General features: G+C 43.2%; 1 protein-coding gene across 1 annotated transcript; it reads right to left on the reverse strand.

Annotated features, from left to right (window-relative positions):
* Positions 1 to 4202: 4202 nt before the first annotated feature.
* On the reverse strand, positions 4203 to 25446 carry LOC135248671 (calcium-binding protein P-like). The gene is made up of 9 exons (XM_064323508.1): positions 25305 to 25446; positions 24861 to 24929; positions 22924 to 22992; positions 22455 to 22523; positions 8700 to 8768; positions 7520 to 7642; positions 7024 to 7083; positions 5907 to 6086; positions 4203 to 4347 (listed from the first exon to the last, which is right to left on the reverse strand). Coding segments are annotated over exons 1-9 (783 nt in total). The 3' UTR covers positions 4203 to 4345.

Raw genomic sequence — 25446 nt, forward strand, 5'->3', positions numbered from 1 at the left:
AAGTTTGACTTGGGCCAGCCAGCCAATCAGAGTCCCAGCATGCAAATCCCTTTCACTTTCATTGCAGCATCGGCAGATGCCCGGAACATGGCCCAGAGGAAAAACTAAAAACAGAGCCAGCTGATTGTAATGGGTGTGGCCTGGTTTACTAGAATCCAATGCACTTCCTGCTGACGGGATGGTGTCATTTCCCAAACCTCCGGGCTGTCAAAATCATTACCTCGCCCTCCTACAACAACACAAGAAAGAATGACTGATGACTATTTCTCATTCGCCTAATTTTCCAGAACTTTCAAGAAGCAATTCTTATCATCTTTATCACAAATTAATCTCAGAAACAATAATCAATATACATGTTTCAACTGAATTACAAGGTAAAAAGTTATTAATTAATATTTTATTAAGTAATTAAATACTCCACAAAATGAAGTGGAAGAACACAAAACTCCTTGAGTCCAGATGACGCCAATTGGCATCATAAAACACCCTTCGTTTTATAAGTCTCTCATTTCTGAACGTAGAATTGTTTTCTTTTCTTGTTTTATTATGCAGTGGAGACTTGCCTCTCTCAAATACGTCAAATTAACTGACAATGAATCCGGATTTGCATTTGAAAAATTTCAGTAAATCTTGGCTGTTTTGTCACCAACAATACTAGCTGTTGAAAACACACACAGAAAGCCCAGAGCATTCAGTTATAATGCTTCAGAAACGTTTCAGAAATAAACATTATAAGTAGAACTACCACTTCATGCCATACTTCTCAGGACGAAGATGATGATCAGGAGGTGAAAGTACACTGGGGATGTTCATTTTCGTGAAAGATAACGTGCAATTGAGGGCGAAGTGAAACTGAAACCGACTAATTCCCTCTATTTTAACGGGTTATTTGTTGTTTTTGTGGTTTGTGTAATGAAATAAAAACGCTACTATGTTTACATTCAACTATTGTATTATGTTATATTATTAAGTATATGATATGGACACTTTTGCTTTTGGAGATATACTCAAGTGAACACATGTTTTTAGTAAGCGAAAAAAAAAATTCTATTATTATTACTATTGCTTGCTGTTAGTTAAAAAATAAAATGACATAATAAAAAAGAAAGTTCAACTTGGACAAGGATTCGGGTGATTACTGAGAAATATTTTATGAAGCGTCAATGTCGAAATGTGCAGAAATATTAGGAAGAGAGTGGTAGGCTATTGCATGTTTTTGATTATGACTTTAAAATTCACCAAATTTTATGGACATATGTAATAAAGGTAGAGATTTTAACCACTGACCAGTACCAGTTAAGAACATTTTTTATTACTGAACATGATGGCTTTTTTGGTGAAAATATTGTTTTATTTAATTGTTTAATATTATATTCTTTTTTATATTATTGCTTAATATTGTTTAATTAAAATAATTGTCATGCACCTCAATTAGGGACAAACAGGAAAAGATTTGTCGAGGACAATCACTGATGTGACCATTACATTACATTTATTTGGCAGATGCTTTTATCCAAAGCGACGTACAAAAGTGCATTTCATGGTCACGGACAACTACAACACACAGGTCCAATAAGATACTTATTTCGTACAGCTATTTCTAGCCAATAACGCAGTTTAGTTCACACAGTGAACACTATTCTGACCTAACCTCTGCCAAGCCAACTAGGCAGAAGAACAAGCTACAATATTAGGACAAATATAAATTACCAAAAAGTGCTGGAATGGGGGTACATGTAACGAGTGTCATGAAAGGGGGGGATTTAAAGTGAAATGATATACAGAGTAGCGGTAGTTAGTCCAGGTGTAGTCTGAAGAGATGAGTCTTCAGATTATGGCGGAAGATGGGTAGTGAGGGAGAGGTTTGAAGAGGGACAGGGAGTTTGTTCCACCACTGGGGAGTTAGGGTAGAGAAGCTCCGTGATCCCTTTACTCAGGTGGGAGGGGGTACAAGGCGAGTGGTCGAGCAGGCGTACAGAATCTAATCGTGTCCTGCAAATAGATAGGGGCCATCCTGTTGGCTGCAGTGCAGACGAGGGTCAGGACTTTGAACTGGATCCTGGCAGCGACCAGTAGCCAGTGGAGTGATTGCAGCAGAGGAGTGACATGGGAGAATTTGGGATGGTTGTAGATGAGTTGGGCAGCGGCATATTGGATCATCCGTAGTGGCTGTATGGCACGAGCTGGCAGGCTTGCAAGGAGAGAGTTTCAGTAATCAAGGCGGGAGGTCACCGTAGCCTGGACGAGCAGCTGGGTAGAGTGCGTAGTCTGGTATGGTCGAATCCTTCTGATATTGTACAGAAGGAATCTGCAGGACCGTGACATTGCCTTGATGTGTTCCTTGAAGTCCAGCTGGTCATCCAGGACCACCCCCAGGCTCATTGCAGAGTGAGAGGTAGTCACTGTGGTGCCATCAACCGTGACCACCTCTGATATCTGCAATAACCCACACACATTCTGCATCCGCTATGACATCACAGCCGCCAAGGCCGACACAAAAATCTGTCATTGTGACATCACTGCTGCTGACAGCTGACTGCATTGCATGACTTGCTGATTCTCTTACACCTCTTGTAAGTTATCTTAAATACCTTACCCAGCATGGTTTGAGGATGTTTGCCCTGATTGGGTGATGCCAAGTTACGTGTAGGAGAGAAGGGAAGGGGGGTCAGACTCATTTATGACAAGGACTGGCCTACCAAAAGATTGCATACAAATGTAAAGTAAAGGGAAATGTTAGGCACGTAGCCATGCACGGTCTCTGACCCCCAATATGATGTCCTGTGTTTTCTGGTTTGTCTCTTCTGAAACAAACTATGCACGAGGTGAGACCCATAGATTGTCTGCCTAGATTAGGGTATCAGTTGATTTTAAATTGCCCCAATCACATTTGCTTTGATGCTTGTGAGGAGTGGGGAGGACTGCAAGTGGCTTAATGTCCTCGTGGCTAAAAGCGTGAATTCACAATCAACGCTTCAATCGGTGGGCGGGCGGGCAGGCGGCGGGCCGATATCAATCAAGGCGTCCGGGTTGCGTCCCCCCGTCGGCCCGGCCGCCGGCCTGATTAATGGCGGCCCGTTTAGCGCGCCGCGGCTGCACCTGCGGAGCTATCGACCCACCTGTGCGTGCGCGCCCGCCGTTCTTCCCAGAATTCATCAATCGGCGGCGACGCGGGGGGCCCGCCCGCCTCCCCCCTGCTCGATGTGCCACGCGAGGCCGTGTCCCGGGTCTAATTTTCAAAAATTCTCACCGATCCCTTTTTTTTGTTTTCCCCAGAATTAACCCAAAAAAAACATCAAGGTTACAGACAAGTTAGTAATAACAGAGCCCAGACAGCATTAGCATGCAGAGTCATTTAATGAACCTTTTTTTTATTTTTTACTTTTTCTGAATACAAGTTATTATTACATTTGCAAAAACCCAGATAATTAGCTGGCAATGTTAAATAATAAGTACTTTAACATTTTTCTTAGACAAGACGGCTATGAAGAAGGCTCATATTTTAAAAATGATAAAAAAACATAATATTGTAAATATGAAATTAAACAAGACAGTCTCTCAGGTTAGCTTGGCAGTCGTACACAATTTGGCAGTCACAGGCAGGTGCAAAAATTCGTCTGAATTCAGGTAATTGGAGGCAGTGAAAAGGTAAGATAGAGAAAGAAACGAGGGAAGAAAAAAGGAAAGGAAAAGAGGGATTGAAACAGAGATAGACACTTTTGCTCTGTACATCTTCTAAAAGCTCTTTTTCAATAACAAATTAGCATTAATCAATACGGCAAGAAAACAGAAACAAAAGAAACACAACCCCCCCCCACCCTTAAAAAAAAGAAAAAATCTAAACTGCACAGCATCATTTTCAAACCAAAGAATCCTTATTTTTCGACATCGCGTGCTGTCCACATAAGTTAAAACATTTAAAATGAATATTTGGGAAGCCTTACGTTTCATCAGAAAAGTGTAGCAAAACAAGCTAAATTGACAAATATAAGGACAGAGAAGGAACGGAGAATGAATGAAGAAGAGACAGAGCGTGGGGGAGGAATACACTTCGACACAGAGCTCTCAGGACTGGGACAAACTCTGTAAGGCTTCTTATTGGCTCATACAACGAGCTCACTGCACGTCCACATGAGAAAAACATGGAGCTTCCTACTAGTGACTCCCACAGTGCAGCAGACAACACACCACAAAGAGGAAACTCACACACACACACACACACACACACGGCTGAAGGTCCCAGGGGTAGCCTTTCATGTAGGGGGGCGCAAGATCACACAGGCAAAAATCGGGCATCATGGGGGAAGGGAGGAATGGGCCCTTCTTCTGGGGGATCTTGATCCGCCTCTGTAATATAAGAAATTCAGTCACGGTCCAACAGGAAACAGAAATGCAGAAGACTTCATCATCTGAGGCAGCGAAACATAATGCTGTCGATATTGTCATTTGCTTGAGAAAACTGAACATTTACAATGCAGAACCAAGGAATAAAAATCAATAGAAAGCAATAGAACTTCTGAAAAATGGAAAACTAGGATTTAAGCCCGTCCTCTTCTCACCTCTCTCTACTGGCTACTGATAGCAACTACATTTTTACAAGTAATATGTGCGGCTGGATATTTTACTGAAGCGGATCGGGTTAAATGCCTTGTACAAGGCCACAGACAGTGCTACAGCTGGAAACTGATCCCACAAAGTTTGACCGACAAGCCTACAGTATCTAGAACAATGAAAAAAATATTCATTCTGCATTTAAAACAGAAGGAAATGTTGTAAACAAATAAACCCTTAACAATGTCAAATGCAGCAAATTAGTAGAAATATTTATTTTTATATTGATATTTATTTACTTATATTCAAATAAATCTCAACACTATTAAAATGGTTTACAAAAAACAAAAAACAACTAAAGTCACCCGTGAGAAGTTGGCCATTAAAAGAAAAGGTTAAAGATTTTAACAGCCGTAATTAACAAGCCGTTAAAAACAGACCAGCGCAAATGACAATGATCCGAAGGCATCGGCGGGACCAGCACTTCCTGTCACACATGCGTTGGGCTCATGCAGACATGAGTCAGAGCGTTTGCCCGGATGTGTGATGAGACCTCCTTCATCTCGGTCCAGCTGTGACCTCGCCTCTCGGTGAAATGTTTGGGCTCGTTACAGGCCACCCTACGGGGGGTGGGGGGGTGGTCCAGATTCAGAAGCCGGACCGTGGGACCTATCCGCGCTCCGAAACAGCGCCTGAACCGGATGAGATGCCCGCTAAGGTGGTGAGGTGACTAACGCGTCCTAAATCATTTGTACGCTTTACGGTGCACCGATGTATTATACTACAGTACGACTGTCTCTCCTTTCATTGCCATTTAAAAAAAAACCTAATTTCATTCCAGGGAGGCCACAGAAGTCAAAAATTTAAACGTTTTCTTCACCCTCCTTTCTTACCAATCTCACATAACAAGGATTTTTTTCTCTTCATATGTCACTCGTACATCTAGTTATGTGGATTTTTATTTTTCGGAATAATTCTTGGCTAGGTTTACTTTTCTCCCTGTCCTGGAACGTCTAACTGTATTCCTACAGTTACCACCTCTCTCGTCAACAGAGGTTGAAAAAATCCAGGTTCATGAAGTAAAAGTCCTCACCCAGTATTTCATTCTAACTGCCTGGATTTGCTAATTAGCACAATCGATCAGCCACGAGATAGAACCAATTAGTGAAATCAGCTGGCTGAGTCCATGGATGGAAGAACCACCGGGCAGGACTTTAACTTTCTGACCCCTGACCCCTGGACTTTCCATCTCTGCTTGTCAATACCACGACCTTCGTTACCACAGGCAACGCAGCACAGACGCATGTGAAGTTGCCTCAGCGAAGCTCTAGGCGGCGCTGGGGTGCGGCACTCACATATAAAGAAGCGGAAGCACATGCCGCACATGGCGATGACGCTGGCGATCTCCAGGCACCGCCCACATTCTGGGCTCATCAGGCACTTCCTGGTCTTCAGGCAGCAGAGCTTGCAGCAGTTGTCGGAGTCCGCAGGCTTCTTGTCCACCTTGCTGTCATCAGTCGTTACATGACACTGGTCTGCAGGGGGCAGCAGAGAGACATGCTCAGCCGGGTGGAGTGGGTGGCTCCAGCTCACCTGAGTGAGAGACAGACCCTCGAAGTGCAGATGACTCAGCAAGAAAAGCGTGGGACACGTAAACAACATCATTACTGGAGGGGTGCAATTGTGGCGCCCTCTACAGTTAGGACGTGTTCTGTGCACTCTCCTGCATTTCCTAACAGCCATTTAAAGTAGAAAACATATCCTATAAATTTATACTACACTGCTGTTTTTATTGTTTGTTTTAATCAGGTAAACGTTATTTATTAACTCAAAAACACACATACATACACACCAAATGCATGCATACAGACCCACAACACACATATGTACACAACACACTCACATATGTGCACACACTGTCACACACACACGCGCACACACACACACACACGTGCACAGACATGTGCACACACACACACGCATACACGCACACACACACACACACAACACACACTATCCTTCCAATGTGTTTTGCATAACCTTCTAACCAACTGTGGTCTTTCACGCAACACTGGGACAGGAGATTGGGCAGTGTTTTTTTTTATTTTAATTTTTTTATTCCTTTCTGAATAATACCAAACTGATAACACCCACCCTCCCCACTTCTCCAGGAACCTGCCAAGGGCTAGGACTGCAAAAGATACACAGCTCAGAACAGGGAGAGTTTGCATTGTAGCTAGGCAACACTGTGTATGTCAACTTAAATGGTGACATTCCAAATACAGACCACTGCTTCTCACTGTAGAAATGTCATTCAAGTACAAAATCTCACTCAAGTCCTCCCAAACAGCTTTCTAAAGGCCCCCTTGCTGTAATTGGTTGTAATTGTGATGGATAATGTATATACACATACTGTGTGTATATACAGTATGTGTATGTGGGTGCAGGGTTGAGGAACGGGATGTAACTCACCCACATTCTCTAGTTGAGGCTCTCCAGTGGCCCATTGGGGTGAGGCTCCAGGGGCAGGACCTTGTATCAGGAGAGACAGGGTGGGTTTGAGGGGAGGGGAGGGGGGACACAGATGGACAGATGGACCAGGTGAGAGTTTGTGCTAGGTGAGGTGTAAGATCACAGATATGTGATTAGAATGTTCTTAACTGAAAATTCTAATGCTGATGTAACAATTGCCACAGGTAACTAAAAGCAATGGAGTTAAAGAACACTGACGTAGAATTTTGGAAAAACATTCCAAAAAATGTAGTTATTTGCTATAGTCAGCACAAATGGCACTTGTTTAAGTCTGAAATCACGAGTGCACTTGGCATGCATGGGAGCGCTGTGTGTCTGTGTGGGTTCATGTGTTTGCATGTCTGTGCGTGTGTGTGTGTGTTTGTGTGTACGTGTGTATGTATGTGTGTATAAATGTGTATGTGAGTTGAGGGTTGAGGAATGGGACATAACTCACCCATTTTCTGGGGTCCAGGCTGTCCAGGGTAGTACTGGGATGCAGATGGGTATCCTTCAGGGGCAGGTCCTTGTATGTGGACTTCCCTGATGAATTCCCGGATGTGAACATTTACATTCGGACCTATGTGTGGAGTGAACGGGTGACATTCAATTTATTACTGGGCTCTGAGCTACTGGGTCCAGGTCCTTCATGATGTCATGAAGAACCAGACACAATGACCAATAAATGTTTTGTCTCATTGCATTTCTTCTCCCATGGTTTTAGGCAAATCAAAGTATCCTCTCCCGCTTTGAGTCTGAGCAAAATACTCCTTTGCCACAGAGAATCGGCATCCATGTTATCAATATAGACAGAATATTCTGCTTTCCTCACAGGCTCATTTGCATGAGTCAGCGAACAGCTCCAGTAAAGTTCAGAACATACAGTAGAATGCCAGGGTTATTTCCTTGGAGAAATATACATTCACCTTGACGGTTTATTTGTACCAAAGCATGCACTGGAAAATATTCTCTAATATTCAGAAGTTGGGTATAGCCTGTTGCCAATGGTTTTCATTTAAGAGGTAGGGTACAATAGGCTGTAGGGCTTCATATTTATGTTCACCATTTTGCGAAAATCTCGGACAGAATCACAGAATCTGTTAAAAGGCTGAATTTACACATAAACCAGAATGCCACCGAATTGTGAGATCTTTGTGTAAGTTTTACAAATAGCATTCGCTTCTGTTAAGCATCGGGATACCGTTTACATACATTTAATGTGTGTTTGTTTAGACACGTGTGTTTGTTTAGTTGTAGTTGGGGCCGTTTGGGAGGAGTTCAGGGGGCAGGAAGGGTGGTGGGGCACTCTCGACCGTACACATACAATCCTGATGTTTTTTCAATATAGATTTTATGCCTTATTTGAAACATGTACGTTATTATTGTTAGTAACATTGTTTTGAACAGACATTTACTTTGAATTTTGTGTGCGCGTTTGCATATATGTGTGTTTATGTGTGTGTATGTGTGAGTGTCTGCACGTGTATGCATGTATGTCTGTGTGTTTGTAAGTGTGTGTGTGTGTGTGTGTGAATATGTGTATGTATATGTTTGCGTATGTGTGTGAATGCACAGATATGCATGTGTAGGTAAGAGAGGAGCATACAGACAGGACTGAGGACTGGGACATAACTTACCCGTTTGCTGGGGTCCAGGCTGTCCAGTGTAGTCCTGGTGTGCATCTGGGTATCCTCCAGGAGCAGGACCTTGTATCAGGAGAGACAGGTTGGGTTTGATGGAACAGGTGGCAGTTTCTGCCAGGTGAGGTGTAAGATTACAAATATGTGATTAGAATGTTCTTAACTGAAAATTCCAATGCTGATGTTACAAACACTACTGGTAATTGAAAACAATGGGGTGCTAGAACACTGACTTGAATTGGGAAAAAAAAATCCCTAAAAGCCTACTTTTGAAAGGGCTAAAGGTTCAGCCTTTATCTACTCCGGCTGGCTCAGGTGGCAGTAGTGTAATTATGAGTGCACTTGGTATGCATGGGAGCACCAGGCACATACCACCCCAGACCCCCCATCCCCCCCCCCCCCTCCCCCCTTCATGCCGGGGTGTGAAGGGGTGTCACTCACCTCCCTGGTAGGGGCCAGGTTGGAAAGGGGGTATGGGGTGCCTGAGTACTCTTCAGGCTGGGAGGGTGGGCTACAGGGGTGGCCTGGTTCTCAGGCTGGGGGTGAGGTGGCCTGGTTATCAGGCTGGGGGGTATGGGAGCCTGGTTCTCAGGCTGGGGAGGTGGGTATAGGGTGGCCTGGTTATCAGGCTGGAAAGGGGGGTATGGGGGAGCCTGGTTCTCAGGCTGGGGAGGTGGGTATAGGGTGGCCTGGTTCTCAGGCTGGGGAGGGGGGTATGGGGGCCTGGTTCTCAGGCTGGGGAGGGGGTATGGGGGAGCCTGGTTCTCAGGCTGGGGAGGGGGGTATGGGGGAGCCTGATTCTCAGGCTGGGGAGGGGGGTATGGGTTGGCCTGAAAGTCAGGCGGGGGAGGGATGTATGGGGTGGCCTGGATGTCAGCCTTGGGGGGTGCGGCCATGCCTCCGTAGTTGTTGAGGGGGGGCCCTGGGTATGGGGGGGGCAAATCTGGTGGTCTTTGCCCCTCCATGTCACTGTAAGAAGCACAAAAAACCACCCCTGGGTTGTCAAGTCAAGTCAAGTCACATTTATTTATAAAACACATTTAAAAACAACCCACTTTTACCAAAGTGCTGTACAAACCAGAGCAGGCAAGTAAATGTCAATGTCAATGGCTGCTGGGCACTCTCTGAACTGGGGGGAGGGGGGCATGGGCGAGACCCCTACCATTCTCTTCCAAAAGACAACTACTAACTGTGTCTGTTCTTGCATGTTGTGTTTGTGGCTGCTACTGTATGTGTCCAGTACAGGGTACTCCAATATCCTCACATCATAATCAGCACTTTTTCTGTGCTCCTGTCAAGTGTCTGATCCGAGGTTCTGCCAAGGCTCCCCCTAGTGGTGGAACAAACTTCACACAGCGGTCAGACCCACATACTGTAGCTTGTTTGGTCTGGCCCAGCGACGGTCCACATGACTCTCTTTCACTCTGCCCACATATGGAACTGAATCACGGTTCATGGCCATTTTTTGGGCCATTTAAAAAAAATCATGGCCAAAGTAAATGGTCCAGATCTGGAAACCAGATCTGGGCCACCCATGCATCGTCATTAATTTCTGAATGCAGACTGACTGAAAGTCAGTTATGTGTGGGCCGTTGCTGGGCCAGATCAAGGGGACAACAGAATTGTGGACCATCGTCCAATGGTGACGGAAGACCAACGTATCCAGACTGAACCTTGGTTCCCCCTACCATCCCCACCCCCCTCAAACTCCAACCTTGTATAATAATTTTAATTATGGTATTTAATGGTTTTTGGTTACATTTTTTTATCGTTTTATATTTCTCTACTTCAGACTTGTTATGAATCTGTAATGTACTCAGAATTTGCACTTTGGTACATTGTATTTGTTGTTTGTTCTTGGTAAGCATAGTTAACTTGCACTGGTGCTTAAGAGATTCAGCATTTGTACTCGTTTGTATGGAGATGTTGTTGACCAGATGACCAGATCTGCCACTATTACTCATATTAATCAGGTGAAAGCTCTGGAAAATGGAAGTATAGAATTAAGCAAAATATTCTGTTTTGGTATTCTGATCATGACATGACATGATTTTTGCCAATAGGCTAATAATATTTTTAAAAACAATAGAAGAAATTTCACTATTAATTTCCTAATGTTGAACAAGCTCGCTAGAGAGTGACATCTTGTTTTTGACTTTTTATCGAAATTAAGAAATGAATCGCTTTCTCTTTGAATCTTGCAATATTACCAACAGCTGTGGAAAATAAATAAATGGGCTATCATGAAGAATGAACAACACAAATGTCAGACACCTAAAGATGATTAACTCAAAGAAACAAGTAATTATTTTGTTGTGATTCAAGTCTGGGTCTTCGCTCAATCATAAAAATAAAAAAAAACCTCTCCCGGACCACTGCACATACCACATGACCAAAAACACATCCCCAATACATAAAATGAGGATCAATGAAAAAAATCATTGTACAACCTATTTTTATTATCCATAGATAGCTATTTTCAAGATCAAGGAGATTATTTTATTAAAACACCCTCACCCTCCCGACTTAAAGTTTTTGGATCTTGAAAGTGATCTGCTCTGACTGTAAGAAATGCGTGTGGATTAAAGTTACCCTCATCCAAAATACTATGATTCAGGTTTACTGTTTAGCACATGGTGGCAGCCCAATTTAAACAAACAGGCAAGCACTGTCAAAATTAACTGAAGTAAGGGAGGGGAGAGAGCGACAAACAGGCTAAGTGGGGAAAGAAAGAGGTAGAGAGAGTGGAAGAGAACGAGTGAGCAAGAAAGACAGGAAAGCATACATCTGTAGCAATGTTGTTGGGAATGCATGAGTGAGAAATGTAGGAAATGTGAACTGGCTGGTCTGTGGTCAAATTCCTGGCACTGCCTGCAGTTGTATTTTTTTTTTCTTCTCAAGAGAAGCTTCATCAGTGGTAATCTCATGGGACCTTGTAAAACTCATGTGTTCACCTGCACATGCATGTAGACCCACACACCCATGCACACATACTCACATACATACACACTCTTTCACACACACACACACACACACACACACACACAACTCACAATATTTACAGTACTGTGCAAAAGTCTTAGGCACCTGTAAAAAAATGCTGTACAGCTTTCAAAAATAATGAAATGAAAGGTTATAAATATCGAAAAAATAATATAAAGAGCAGTAAATAGTTAAAAACGAAATAAAATCATGTTTGGTGTGACCGCCCTTCGCCTTTAAAACTACGTCAATTCTCTTAGGTACACTGTCTGGCAGTTTTATAAGAAAATCAGCTGGTAGGTTGTTCCAAGCATTTTGGAGAACTTGCCACAGTTCTTCTGCAGATTTTGGCTGTTTCGCTTGCTTCTGGCTCTCCAGGTAATCCCAGAGACCCTTGATCAAATTTTCATCTGAAAAGTAGTCTATTACTTAAAGTTACAATCTCAAAGATTTCAGTTTCATTCTCTTTGGCGGTACCAATGGCGAGAAGCGGTAATTGCAGGTGTGTTCTTGGACCTCACTTCCCATAGATCCAACCGGATCCAACCAGTGTCGCCTGTGTGACGTCAGTCAGTTGGCACCTGGGCCACGCCAACTATTACACTTATTATTTACTGAATAAAAAATGGATGTTATACAAGTAACGTTATATACATACTCATCTCATTAGACGAACTTAAGCTGTCTTTACACTTCCGAGCCGGGTTAAAATGCTGTAGCAGACCTGGGGTAGAATTAATGATGATCAATTTCCACAACCGTTCTTTATCCACCTTTTGCTCGGTATGAACATATTTATATTGCAGAGAAGAATTTGTGGGATTCGCTGTGGCTCGTGCATCATCATCGTGAATGATCGTTGTGTGAAATTTTTGAAACAACTGCCTTGTTTCTGGTTTTGCTAGCTAAACTGTTCGAGAATAAAGCTGAGCTGGGTGTTAAATTAGCAATCAGAATAAGAAGAATAAAACAAAAACAAAGGAGATTACATCAAAAAAGGGCATCAAGGCTGAAGGAGCATATGAAGAAGCGTAATAAAAAAATAACAATGCTAATCCATACTGCCGTATTCTTTTATTTAGTTTTCTCCGGCCTGACATCTTTACACAAAAATCAGACCCAGCTCTGCTCCACCTTATATATTGATGAACTTGATGGCAATGTAAATAACGGTAACGTTAAGGCCAGTTAAGATCAATGATTCGCAACGAGACAAAACAGTTTTAGAATGTTGCAGAGAAAATTGCAGCGGTGTGAACTGGTTAGTTGCGGTGCCTCTGAAGCCGTTGCCTAGGGTCTCAAAAGACCCACCTTGTCAAATCGCCAAGTGCAGTTTTAGAACGTTTACAATCAGAGGTCTTGGAATTTTGCAAGTTGCATCCAGTCTCGTTGCGAATCATTGATCTGAACTGGCCTTTAGTTAGCTACATTGCAACGCTGCAACAAGGTAGCATTGCATTCGAGAGACGGTTTGCGAGGTCGGTACCAGTCGGTAGCGTTAGCTAGCGTTTTTTCTAATTATTAGCTAACATTATATCGTGTTAATTACATTAGCTAGCTAGCTAATGCAACGTTACCTGATATGAGAGATGGATACTGTGCTCAACGTTGTCTAAACTAACGTTGCTTTTATTGACATGGTCTGGTAGCTAGCGTTAGCTGTGCAAATAGCTATGCAATTTAGTAACGTTACATTGTCATCAAATGTAATACGAAATCTACATCAACAAATAATATGACCTCTCATGTTACACAAAAACTTATTAGGGTTCCATAACCCCCCACCTTTAACGCTAGCAGACACCGGAAAAAACAGTACGCCGCTCACACACAAGTGAGTTGAAGAGCAAGCCTGTTGCGTTACGTCCGCCTACCCTCTCTGGCGGACCAACCACTGATGGGTGGATGGAAAACGCGTCACTATCTATTTGTTATTTTTTCCCAGGAATGTCGCCACAGACACCCAGTTCTTTAATCATAAATTATAATAATAATAATCATTAATTAATATTAATTAATATAAATTAATATAACAATGGGTTCAATCACCATTGTGTTACCTAATTCAGCGATAGATAGTGACTTAACAGACACTTATTTTAATGAAAATCTTCGAGATTATTACTTTAAAATATTACTTTATTTAACAAAATACAAAAATGTATCTGTAAAATTTCATTTTTTGGAAAATTTATGTTTGGAAATCTCAAATCTCTTGCTCTTTTCTACTGACACACTAATGCAGAAAACAAAAAATAAACATCTAAGACCAAATATTTACTATATATCATATGAAAACATCTAGGATGCCTAAGATTTTTGCACAGTACTGTACATCTTCCCAAGTACTTCCTGTTGAAGTTTCATGAGTCGGGGCTATGGAGCCGGCCTCTAGCAATTCCAATGTCAGGTTCACCACCACCCCCCGTACCCCAACCCCCACCTCCCCCTACCCTTCCTGCCACCCCATCTCCTTTCAGCAGCGTTGGTTTTCAATCATTAACCAATGGAATTCCATTTGGGCTGCCAGTTCTGCGCACCCACAGGGAGACGTGGGCAAGCTGGGATGGAGGAGAGGGGCGAGAGGGCTGCAGGTCTTACCTTAGCCTCCTTCTTGACCTGGCACGACTCACTCGCTGTCCGTCTCCGGGCTCTCCCTTTCTATCTCTCGTTCTCTCTCTCCCTCTCTCTTTTCTTGCTTTGCCGCGAGTGGCTGCCACCACACAAAGAGTCAGGCATAGTCACATTGCTCTCCTATGTCTTCTCTCGGGGGGGCACTCCTTCCTGCTCAACAAGTTTGACTTGGGCCAGCCAGCCAATCAGAGTCCCAGCATGCAAATCCCTCTCACTTTCATTGCAGCATCGGCAGATGCCCGGAACATGGCCCGGAGGAAAAACTAAAAACAAAGGCATCTGATCATAATCGGTGTGTCCTGGTTTACTATAACCCAATGTGCTTCCTGCTGACGGGATGGTGTCATTTCCCAAACCTCCAGGCAGTCAAAATCATTACCTCGCCCTCCTACAACAACACAAGAAAGTATGACTGATGACTATTTCTCATTCGCCTAATTTTCCCCTCATTTGTCATAATGAACATATTGCATAACTTTCAAGAAGCAATTCTTGTAGAAAGCATCTTGGAAAGTATCTTCTGGAATGTGTAATCCAACCCTGGCAGTCTTCAGGAGAAATGTCTCCACACCCGGCATTCATGGCATCCAGTAAGGACATCTGGTCAAGTGGACGGTGGTCTTACACCTTCCACCTCCAAAAACTCCTCTATGGGGTTTAGGAAGGGTGGAATAGTACTAACATCCTGGGATGTGCAGCAAACCGGTCTGTGACTGCAGCAGAGTGGTGGAATGCCACATTATCCCACACAACAACGAAGGTAGGGGAGTTTCCTGCCCCTCGCTCCTCCACTGGTACAAGTCGATTATGCAGGTCATCCAGAAAAGATATGAACCTCTCTGTATTGTAGGGGCCAATGAGTGGTTTGTGTAACAGCAAACCATCAGCAAATTTATGTTTTTCTAGGACTCTGGCAATTGTTGTTGTGCTGACCGTGTTCACATTCCCAAAAGTGATATTGTCTGCCAGCACTCTGTCCTGAATTTCCCGCAGTTTTATTGCATTGTTGCCAAGTACCATGTCAACAATGGCAATTTCCTGCGCATCTGAAAATATTCTGCCTCTCCCTCCTGTGGAAGGCGACCTTTGGATCCTAGTGTAAAACACAAAACAATCAATATATTTCAAAATGTCAGTGCATGTAAAAATGTAAACATACTGTATTGTACTGTAATACGTAGTTCAATTATCATTGAAGGATGCACATCTCACCCGTTGCTTTACCGGAAAAATTCGTACTATTGATGCAACTGTTGAACGCTGCAGATTTGGCTGCACCCTTAAACTGGCCTCTCTCAAAGAGAGGCCATGGTTTACAACATGGTCAATAATTGTGGCCCTTATCTCATCAGAGACCACCGCTCTTGGTCTTCCTCTCCTTTGTCCTCCACGCATTCTCCCTCTCCCTGCCACTCTTCTTTCCCCACCAACCTGTCTTCCTTGATCCATTTTTCCAAACAAAATCATTCCGAAGCTGTTCCCTTTTGTCTGTTTGGTAACGAGACTTAAAACAGAACCCCTGGGCAGGCTTTCAGCTGAAATTGCAATCAGCTGTGTTTGGAATGATTATTATGTCATTTTATTGTAAATATTCCGCTAAGAATTTCTGTATATTTCAATATGGTTACTGCATGGTAAATGCACAACATTTGCCATCATTCTGTTTTGAATGTGTTTTTAACAGTTTTGAAAACAGTGTGTTAGCATTTGAAAAATGTGCTGCAAATATATAGTGTTTTGCAGGTGGTGGATTATGAATGAGAAAAGAGTTTATGGATTTTGGAAAATGTGGTCATTGAATGCATTTTGTGTGAAAGCAATGGAAAATGATTCACAGTTTGGTCCACATAGACTTCTGTTTCGCTGACTGTGTGAAGAGTTTTGACAATATGACTTCAGTTTTGACCAATGCACGTTAGCAATTGAAAAAAACTGTAAACACCTTACCCAGTATGGCTTGAGGATGTTTGCCCTGATTGGGTGATGCTGAATTAACGTGTAGGAGAGAAGGGAAGGGGGGTCAGACTCATTTATGACAAGGAATGGCCTACTTAAAGATTGCATTCAAACTTAAAGTAAAGGGAAATGTAGGCATGCAGGGTCTCTGACCCACAATATGGTGTCCTGTGTCTTCTGGTTAGTCTCTTCTGAGACAAACTATGCATGAGGTGAGACCCATAGATCGTCTGCCTAGATTAGGGTATCAGTGGATTTTAAATTGCCCCAATCACATTTGCTTTGATGCTTGTGAAGGGGAGGCCAGGCCACATAGGGTTTTTAGTTCTTCTTGGTAGGTGCGAAACAGTGAAAGCTCCCAGACTGAACCATTTTTGCCCAACAAAGAACCCCTGGAACTAGACAGGGTTCCTCTATGGGGACACAGAGGAGCCTTTTGGAATCTTTTCTCCTGAAAGCGTGTGTCCATGAATATGCACGTCTGTGCATTGGAATATGCGCATGCGTGTGTTTGTGACCATGTCCATGTGCGTGTTTGCATGTGTTGTGTTTGCGCACGTGTCACGTGCATATTTGCGTGCATCTCCGTGCGTCTGACTGTTGTCTCTGACTCATGTCTGCGCAAGCAAGAAGAAGCGAACTGCTGACATCACACCCTACAAGCTACTAGTACGAAAACACAGATAATTAGCTGGTAATGAGAAATAATTAGAGTTTTAACATTTTTATTAGGCAAGATGGCTATGAAGAAAAATGATAAAATTATAATATTGTAAAAATAAAATTAAACATAACAGCCCCTTAGCTTGGCAATTGCACATAATTTGGCAGTCATAGGGAGGTGCACAGACTACTCTTTGAATTCAGGTAATTGGAGGCAGTGAAAAGGGGAGAAACAAGGGAAGAAAAAAGGAAAGTAAAAGAGGGATTGAAACAAAGATAGACACTTTTGCTCTGTACATCTTCTAAAAGCTCTTTTTAAATAGCAAATTAGCATAAATAAATACAGCAAAAAAACAGCTACAAAAGAACTGCCACACTCCCCCCCCCACACCCAAACCTGAAAACAAAAAATCAAAACTGCACAGCATAATTTTGAAACCAAAGAATCCTTATTTCTCGACATCACGTGCTGTCCACATAAGTTAAAACATTTAAAATTAATATTTGGGAAGCCTCACGTTTCGTCAGAAAAGTGTAGCAAAATGAGCTGGATAGACAAATATAAGGACAGAGAAGGAACGGAGAATGAATGAAGAAGAGACAGAGCATGGGGGAGGAATACACTTCGACAAAGAGCTCTCAGGACTGGGACAAACTCTGTAAGGCTTCTTATTGGCTCATACAGGTCTCTGACAGTCCAATGGGGGAGAAGAAACAGTAGAGTTTCCTCTAGCGCTGTGTGCCATGAGGGGAGAGAGAGACACAGCCCCAGCAGAGAGGGGAAGCTCATCAGCTGACCTCTTATATGCACGCACACACACGCACGCACACACACACACATATGCACATACACATGCATGCCCATGCACACACTCATGCACACACACACACGCACACACACACTTATGCACACACACACGTACACACGCACACACACATGCACGCGCACGCATACACACACACACACACGCACGCAAACACACACACACACACACACACGGCTGAAGGTCCCAGGGGTAGCCTTTCATGTAGGGGCGCGCAAGATCACACAGGCAAAAATCGGGCATCATGGGGGAAGGGAGGAATGGGCCCTTCTTCTGGGGGATCTTGATCCGCCTCTGTAATATAAGAAATTCAGTCACGGTTCAGCAGGAAACAGAAATGCAGAAGACTTCATCATCTGAGGCAGCGAAACAAAATGCAGTCGATACTGTAATTTGCTGAGAAAACTGAACATTTACAATGCAGAACCAAGGAATAAAAATCAATAGAAAGCAATAGAACTTCTGAAAAATGGAAAACTAGGATTTAAGCCCGTCCTCTTCTCACCTCTCTCTACTGGCTACTGATAGCAACTACATTTTTACAAGTAATATGCGCGGCTGGATATTTTACTGAAGCGGATCGGGTTAAATGCCTTGTAAAAGGCCACAGACAGTGCTACAGCTGGAAACTGATCCCACAACGTTTGACCGACAAGCCCAGTTCCCTAACCATTATACTACCCTACCCTGCCTGGTATCGTGTTAAGTCATGTGCCTACGGTATCTAGAACAATGAAAAAATATCCACTCAGCATTAAAAACAGAACAAAAATGTTGTAAACAAATAAACCCTTAATAATGTCAAATGCAGCAAATTAGCAGAAATATTTATTTTTATATTCATAGTTATTTACTTATCTATTATATAAATCTCAACACTATTAAAATGGTAAAAAAAAAACAAAAAAAAAACAATAAACAACTAAAGGCCCCCGTGAGAAAGAGTTTAACAACTGTGATGAGACCTCCTTCATCCCGGTCCAGCCGTGACCTCGCCTCTCGGGGAAATGTTTGGGCTCGTTACAGGTCACCCTACGGGGGGGTGGGGGGTGGGGGGGTGGTCCCGATTCAGAAGCCGGACCGTGGGACCTATCCGCGCTCTGAAACAGCGCCTGAACCGGATGAGATGCCCGCTGAGGTGGTAAGGTGACTAACGCGTCCTAAATCATTTGTACGCTTTACGGTGCACCGATGTATTATACTGCAGTACGACTGTCTCTCCTTTCATTGCCATTTTAAAAAACGTAATTTCATTCCAGGGAGGCCACAGAAGTCAAAAATTTAAATGTTTTCTTCACCCTCCTTTCTTGCCAATCTCTCATAACAAGGATTTTTTTTTTACTCCAAATGACTTCATATGTCACTTGTTCATCTAGTTATGCGGATTTTTATTTTTCTGAATAATTCTTGCCAAGTTTTTCTTTTCTCCCTGTCCTGGAACGTCTAACTGTATTCCTACAATCACCACCTGACTCGTCAGCAGAGGTTGAAAAAATCCAGATTCAGAAAATAAAAGTCCTCACCCAGTATTTCGTTCCAACTCCCTGGATTTGCTAATTAGCACAATTCATCAGCCAGGAGGTAGAACCAATTAGTGAAATCAGCTGGCTGAGTCCATGGATGGAAGAACCACCGGGCAGGACTTTAACATTCTGACCCCTGACCCCTGGACTTTCCACCTCTGCTCGTTAATACCACGACCTTCGTTACCACAGGCAACGCAACACAGACGCATGTGAAGTTGCATCAGCGAAGCCCTAGGTGGCGCTGGGGTGCGGCACTCACATGTCCAGTAGCCGATGCACATGCCGCACATGGAGATGACGCTGGCGATCTGCAGGCCCCGCCCACACTCCGGGCTCATCAGGCACTTCTTGGTCTTCAGGCAGCAGAGCTTGCAGCCGCCGTTGGAGTTCGCAGGCTTCTTGTCCACTCGCCTGTTGTCAGCATTTCTTTGGTCTGTGACAGGAGGCAGCAGAGAGACACGCTCAGCCTGGGATGGGTAAGGGAGGGGGGTTACTGGAGTGGGAGGGAAGCAAGGTGGAGGGTGGAGCGGGGGCCCGTGGTGGGGTAGGGGCTGGGGTGGTGGTGGTGAGGGAGAGAGTACAGAGGCATTCATCATGGCCTGAGAACAGTGGGACTAGCAAGTGGTAATGGAAAGGTAGAGTGGCGATTATGGGGTGAAGGTTTGGAAGGAACATGGTGGAGGTGGAGGCGGAGGTAATGTTTGGGGACAGGTGAGCATGCTGCTGTTTGCGCCTGCACAGATGCAGTGTGCTGAAATGTGCGGACGGGTGGCAGTGTAGTATAAATGGTAAAGAGCTGGTCTTGTAACCTAAAGGTCGTAGGTTCGATTCCCAGTTAGGGCACCTCTGAGCCCTATGTACCTATGAGCATGATACTTAATCTGAAATGTAAATGCTATGTAAAAGTTGTTTAAGTCACTCTGGATACGGGCGTCTGCTAAATTCTTGAAATGTAATGTGATGATAAACAACTGCGAGATCAAAGTCTCAGCCCAGAAACTCATTAGCGATCAGACCAGATGAGTCACTAATCCCTGGTTCCCTCTGCTGGTAGGGGACTCGATGGACAGGTAACTTTTCTCTGGGAGGCGTGGCCACGAGGTGGCTCCAGCTCACCTGTGTCACAACCACACCCCCCAAGTGCAGATGACTCAGCGAGAGAAACGTGGGACAGGTAAACAACATCATTACTGGAGCAGTGCAAGTGTGGCACCCTCTGCAGGTAGAATGTGTCCTGTGCACTTCCTGATCACCATTTGAAGTAGAAAACATATCCTATAAATTTACACTACACAGCTGTTGTTACTGTTTGTTTTAATCAGGAAAACATCATTATTTAGTAACACAAAAAAACATTGAACGGCACGAGTACATTACATTGTGCGAAGTGGAGCACTTCCATTGTACCAATTGGTTTTTCTGCGACTATCCATGTTGCATCGTCATTTTGATTCGGAGTGCATTCCCCTTTATGTTTGTGCTTTTCGTTGTGGGCCACCGTACTCTGGAATGCTTCAGATACGAGTGTGACCAAGGCCTGAATCCAGAAGAGGTCACAAGCACAGCAGGGTGAAAGGCATCCCAGAAATCTGTGACCTTCATTCAGAAATTGACTACATTATGTGATGTACAATAATTAAAGACCGACACTTGATTTCGTATCTTTGTCAGAAGCAGGCCTTTATACTTTTCTGTGTGACGCTACCCCCACCGGTGCAAGTTTTCTGTATTGAGGGGGGGGGGAGAAATGCTTAAACAGAACATGTTAAACTGAGTCCAGGGGTGGATGCGTCATCCACAGCTTGCAGGCTCGATTGCCAGGTGGGACCTAGGCCTGAATTGCTTTTGCGTAAAAAATGAGAACTGTTGTAGTTCCTCGGGAAAAGATGCATCAGCAAGGGGTTTCAAATTTAGTTCATTTATTTACTTAATTAATTTATGATAGTAAAAAAGAGTAATCTGCGTATCAGCAATTATATGTTCAGCTAATGCTTATCTAATGCTCATCTGCTATCCCTTGGAAGGTAAAGATGTTCATAAGTATGTATAACACATGCATCACATAATATGTGATCCATATGTTTCTAAATGGAAATAACTTTTACTTTTAGCAGCTTGATGAAGTGAAGTTTGCCCTGGAATTGTCTGTCTGACCACTTGGCACAGTTACCCAATTTTGCGTTAGTTAACTTGCAGTGTTTTATTATTGCTGTTATTTTATATTCATTTTATTTTGTTTTGCCAATTTTGTTTGTCTATTATTCCATCCAGGAAAAAATTGTTAAATTATTGGTGGAAGTAAATTATTTGTGAAAAAAGTGGTCTGTATTTGGAATGTGAGCCTTTAAGTTGTATTGCCTAGCTACAATGCAAACTTTCCCTGTTCTGACCTGTGTATCTTTTGCAGTCCTAGCCCTTGGCATGTTCCTGGAGAAGTGGGGAGGGTGGGTGTCGTCAGTTTGGTATTATTCAGAAAGGAATAAAAAAATAAATAAATACTGCCCCGTCTCCTGTCCCAGTGTTGCATAAATGACCAGAGTTGGCTAGCAGGTTATGCAAAACACATTGGAAGGATAGTGTGCATGTCTGTGTGTGTGCGTGTGTGTGCATATACAGTATGTGTATGTGAGTGCAGGGTTGAGGAATGGAATGTAACTCACCCACTTTGTGGGGTTGAGGCTGCACAGTGGCGGACGGGGGTGGGGGTTCATATCCTCCAGGGGCCGGACCTTGTATCAGGGGAGACAGGGTGGGTTTTGATGGAACAGGTGAGAGTTTGTGCCAGATAATGTGTAAGATCACAAATATGTGATCAGTATGTTCTTAACTAAAAATTCTAATGCTGATGTAACAATCACCACTGGTAACTGAAAGCAATGGAGTTCTGGAACACTGACTTCCAATTTTAGAAAAACATTCACAAAAACCTAGTCTTAAAAGGGTTAAAGGTTCAGTCAGCACAAATGGCACTTGTTTAAGTCTGAAATCACGAGTTCACTTAGCATTCATGGGAGCCCTGTGTGTCTGTGTGCATATTTGTGTGTGTGTGTGTGTGTGTGTGAGAGAGAGAGTGTGGGTGTGTGTGCATGGTTGTGTAAGTGTGTGTGTGTGTATGTGTGTATAAATGTGTATGTGAATTGAGGGTTGAGGAATGGGACATAACTCACCCATTTGCTGGGGTCCAGGCTGTCCAGCGTAGTACTGGGGTGTAGCTGGGTATCCTCCAGGAACAGGACCTTGTATCAGGAGAGACAGGTTGGGTTGGGGGGGGTCACAGATGGAACAGGTGAAAGTTTGTGCCAGATAAGGTAAGATCACAAATATGTGATTAGAATCATGTTAACTGAAAATTCTATTGCTGATGTAACAATCATCACTGGTAATTGAAAGAAATGGAGTTCCTGAACACTGAATTCCAATTTCAGAAAATAATTCCAAAAACCTAGTCTTAAAAGAGTTAAAGGTTCAGTCTTTATTTACTCTAGTCAGTACAGATGGCACTCGTTTAAGACTGAAATCATGAATGCACTTGGCATGCATGTGTGTGTGTGTGTGTGTTTGTGTGAGGGTGTGTGTGGGTGAGGAATTTGAGGAATGGGACGTAAGTTGAGGGTTGAGGACTGGGACATAACTCACCCATTTGCTGGGGTCCAGGCTGTCCAGGGTAGTACTGGGGTGTAGCTGGGTATCCTCCAGGAACAGGACCTTGTATCAGGAGAGACAGGGTAAGTTTGGGGGGCACTCAGATGGAACAGGTGAGAGTTTGTGCCAGGTAAGTTGTAAGATCACAAATATGTGATTAGAATGTGACTCTGAAGGTAAATTTGTGAGTAGCTTCAGACTACATTGTATGGGGTTACTATGGTATGTATTAAGCATCAGCAACAGTATGAGAAATCAAATGCATTGCAATATCAAATTATATCAGTCCAAACATTTCCATCAGTACCTATGTGCGGAGTGAATGGGTGACATTAAATTTACTACTGGGCTCTGAGCTGCTGGGTCCAGGTCCTTCATGATGTCATGACGGACCTGACGCAATGGCCAATAAATGTTTTCGTCTCATTGCATATCGTCTCCCATAGTTTTAGGAAAATAAAAGTATCTTCTCCCGCTAAAACTGCCTCTTTGAGTCTGAGCGAAATACTCCTTTGCCACAGAGAATCGGCATCCATGTTATCAATATAGACAGAATATTCTGCTTTCCTCACAGGCTCATTTGTATGAGTCAGCGAACAGCTCCAATAATGTTCCAGACTCGTAAAATGAAGTTCATGTAATTTGCTGGCGCAATCATTTCTTGTAAAACTGCACAGGAATAACTGAAATAAAATTTGTTATGAACTTGCATTGTTTGTTGCTTTTTTTATTATATCTACGCTTACAAAAATATATCAGAATGAGCACATTATTACTAGCATTCATAAAGACTAGCAGTGGTCAGGAGATTCAAAATTACACATCTTTAAACATCGGATAATTATTTTGTTAAATTTAGCAATTAACTTATTAATCATACTACTAACAGCCATATATCTCTGAAGGCTAACGAAGCAAAAAAAGCAGAGACATTCACATCAATCATCTTCATTTTAATATCTTAAAAATGAAGCTGTTTGATAGTCTCATCAGAAAGCACCTTTTAATAAATTAGCAACAATGAAACTGTTATGTTCTAACCTAGTATCTTTCGTAACCTTAGGCTATATACTAAAATAGGCTGTATACTATTGTCAACCACTAGAGGATCCCAGCTGCCTATGAACAGAACATAGAATGTCAAAGTTATTTCAGTGCAGAAATATACATTTCACCTTGAAGGTTTATTTGTACCAAAGCATGCACTGGAAAATATTCTCTAATATTCAGAAGTTGGATATAGCCTGTTTCCAATGGTTTTCATTTAAGAGGTAGGCTACAATAGGCTATATGTAGGACTTTATATTTATGTTTTCCATTTTGCGAAAATCTCAGACAGAATCACAGAATCTGTTAAAAGGCAGAATTTACACATAAACCAGAATGCCACAGAACTGTGAGATCTTTGTGTAAGTTTTACAAATAGAATTTGGTTCTGTTGAGCATCGGGATACCGTTTACATACGTTTAATGTGCGTTTGTTTAGACACGTGTGTTTGTTTACTTGTAGTTGGGGCCATTTGGGAGGAGTTCAGGGGGCAGGAAGGATGGTGGGGCACTCCCGACCATGCCCATACAATCCTGATGTTTTTTCAATACAGATATTATGCCTGATTTGAAATGTATGTTCTTATAGTTATGAATATTACTTCGAATAGATATTTACTTTGAATAGATGTTTGTGTGTGGGTTTGCATGTATGTCTGTGTGTGTGTGTGTGTGTGTGTATGCACGTATGTCTGTGTGTATGTGTGCGTGTGCATGTGCTCGTGTGTCTGTGTGTATGTGTGTGTGCATGTGTATGTGTATGTGTGTGAATGAGTGTATGAATGTGAGGGCATATGTGTGTGTGAATGTGTGAATGCACAGATATGCATGTGTAGGGAAGATGGGAGTATACAGACAGTATTGAGGACTGGGACATAACTCACCCATTTGCTGGGGTCCAGGCTGTCCAGCGTAGTACTGGGGTGTAGCTGGGTATCCTCCAGGAACAGGACCTTGTATCAGGAGAGAGAGGTTGAGTTTGGGGGGGGGGGGGGGCGCACAGATGGAACAGGTGAGAGTTTGTGCCAGGTAAGGTGTAAGATCACAAATATGTGATTAGAATCATCTTAACTGAAAATTCTATTACTGATGTAACAATCACTGCTGGTGACTGAAAGCAGTGGAGTTATAGAACACTGACTTAGAATTTTGATGAAAAACATTCCCTAAAAGCCTGCTATTCAAAGGGCGAAAGGTTCAGCCTTTATCTACTCCAGCTGGCTCAGGTGGCAGTAGTGTAAGACCGTAATCATGAGGGCACTTGGTATGCACGGGAGCACCAGGCACACATCCCCCAGGTGAGCAGGGCGTGAAAGGGCGTCACTCACCTCCCTGGTACGGGCCAGGCTGGAAAGGGGGGTATGGGGAGCCCTGAAAGCCAGGCTGGGAGGGTCCGGCCATGCCTCCATAGTCGTTGATGGGGGGCCCTGGGTATGCAGGGGGAAAATCCAGCGGTCCTAGATCGTCCAT

This window comes from Anguilla rostrata, chromosome 2, assembly GCF_018555375.3.
Source record: "Anguilla rostrata isolate EN2019 chromosome 2, ASM1855537v3, whole genome shotgun sequence".
NCBI classification, from domain to species: Eukaryota; Metazoa; Chordata; class Actinopteri; order Anguilliformes; family Anguillidae; genus Anguilla; species Anguilla rostrata.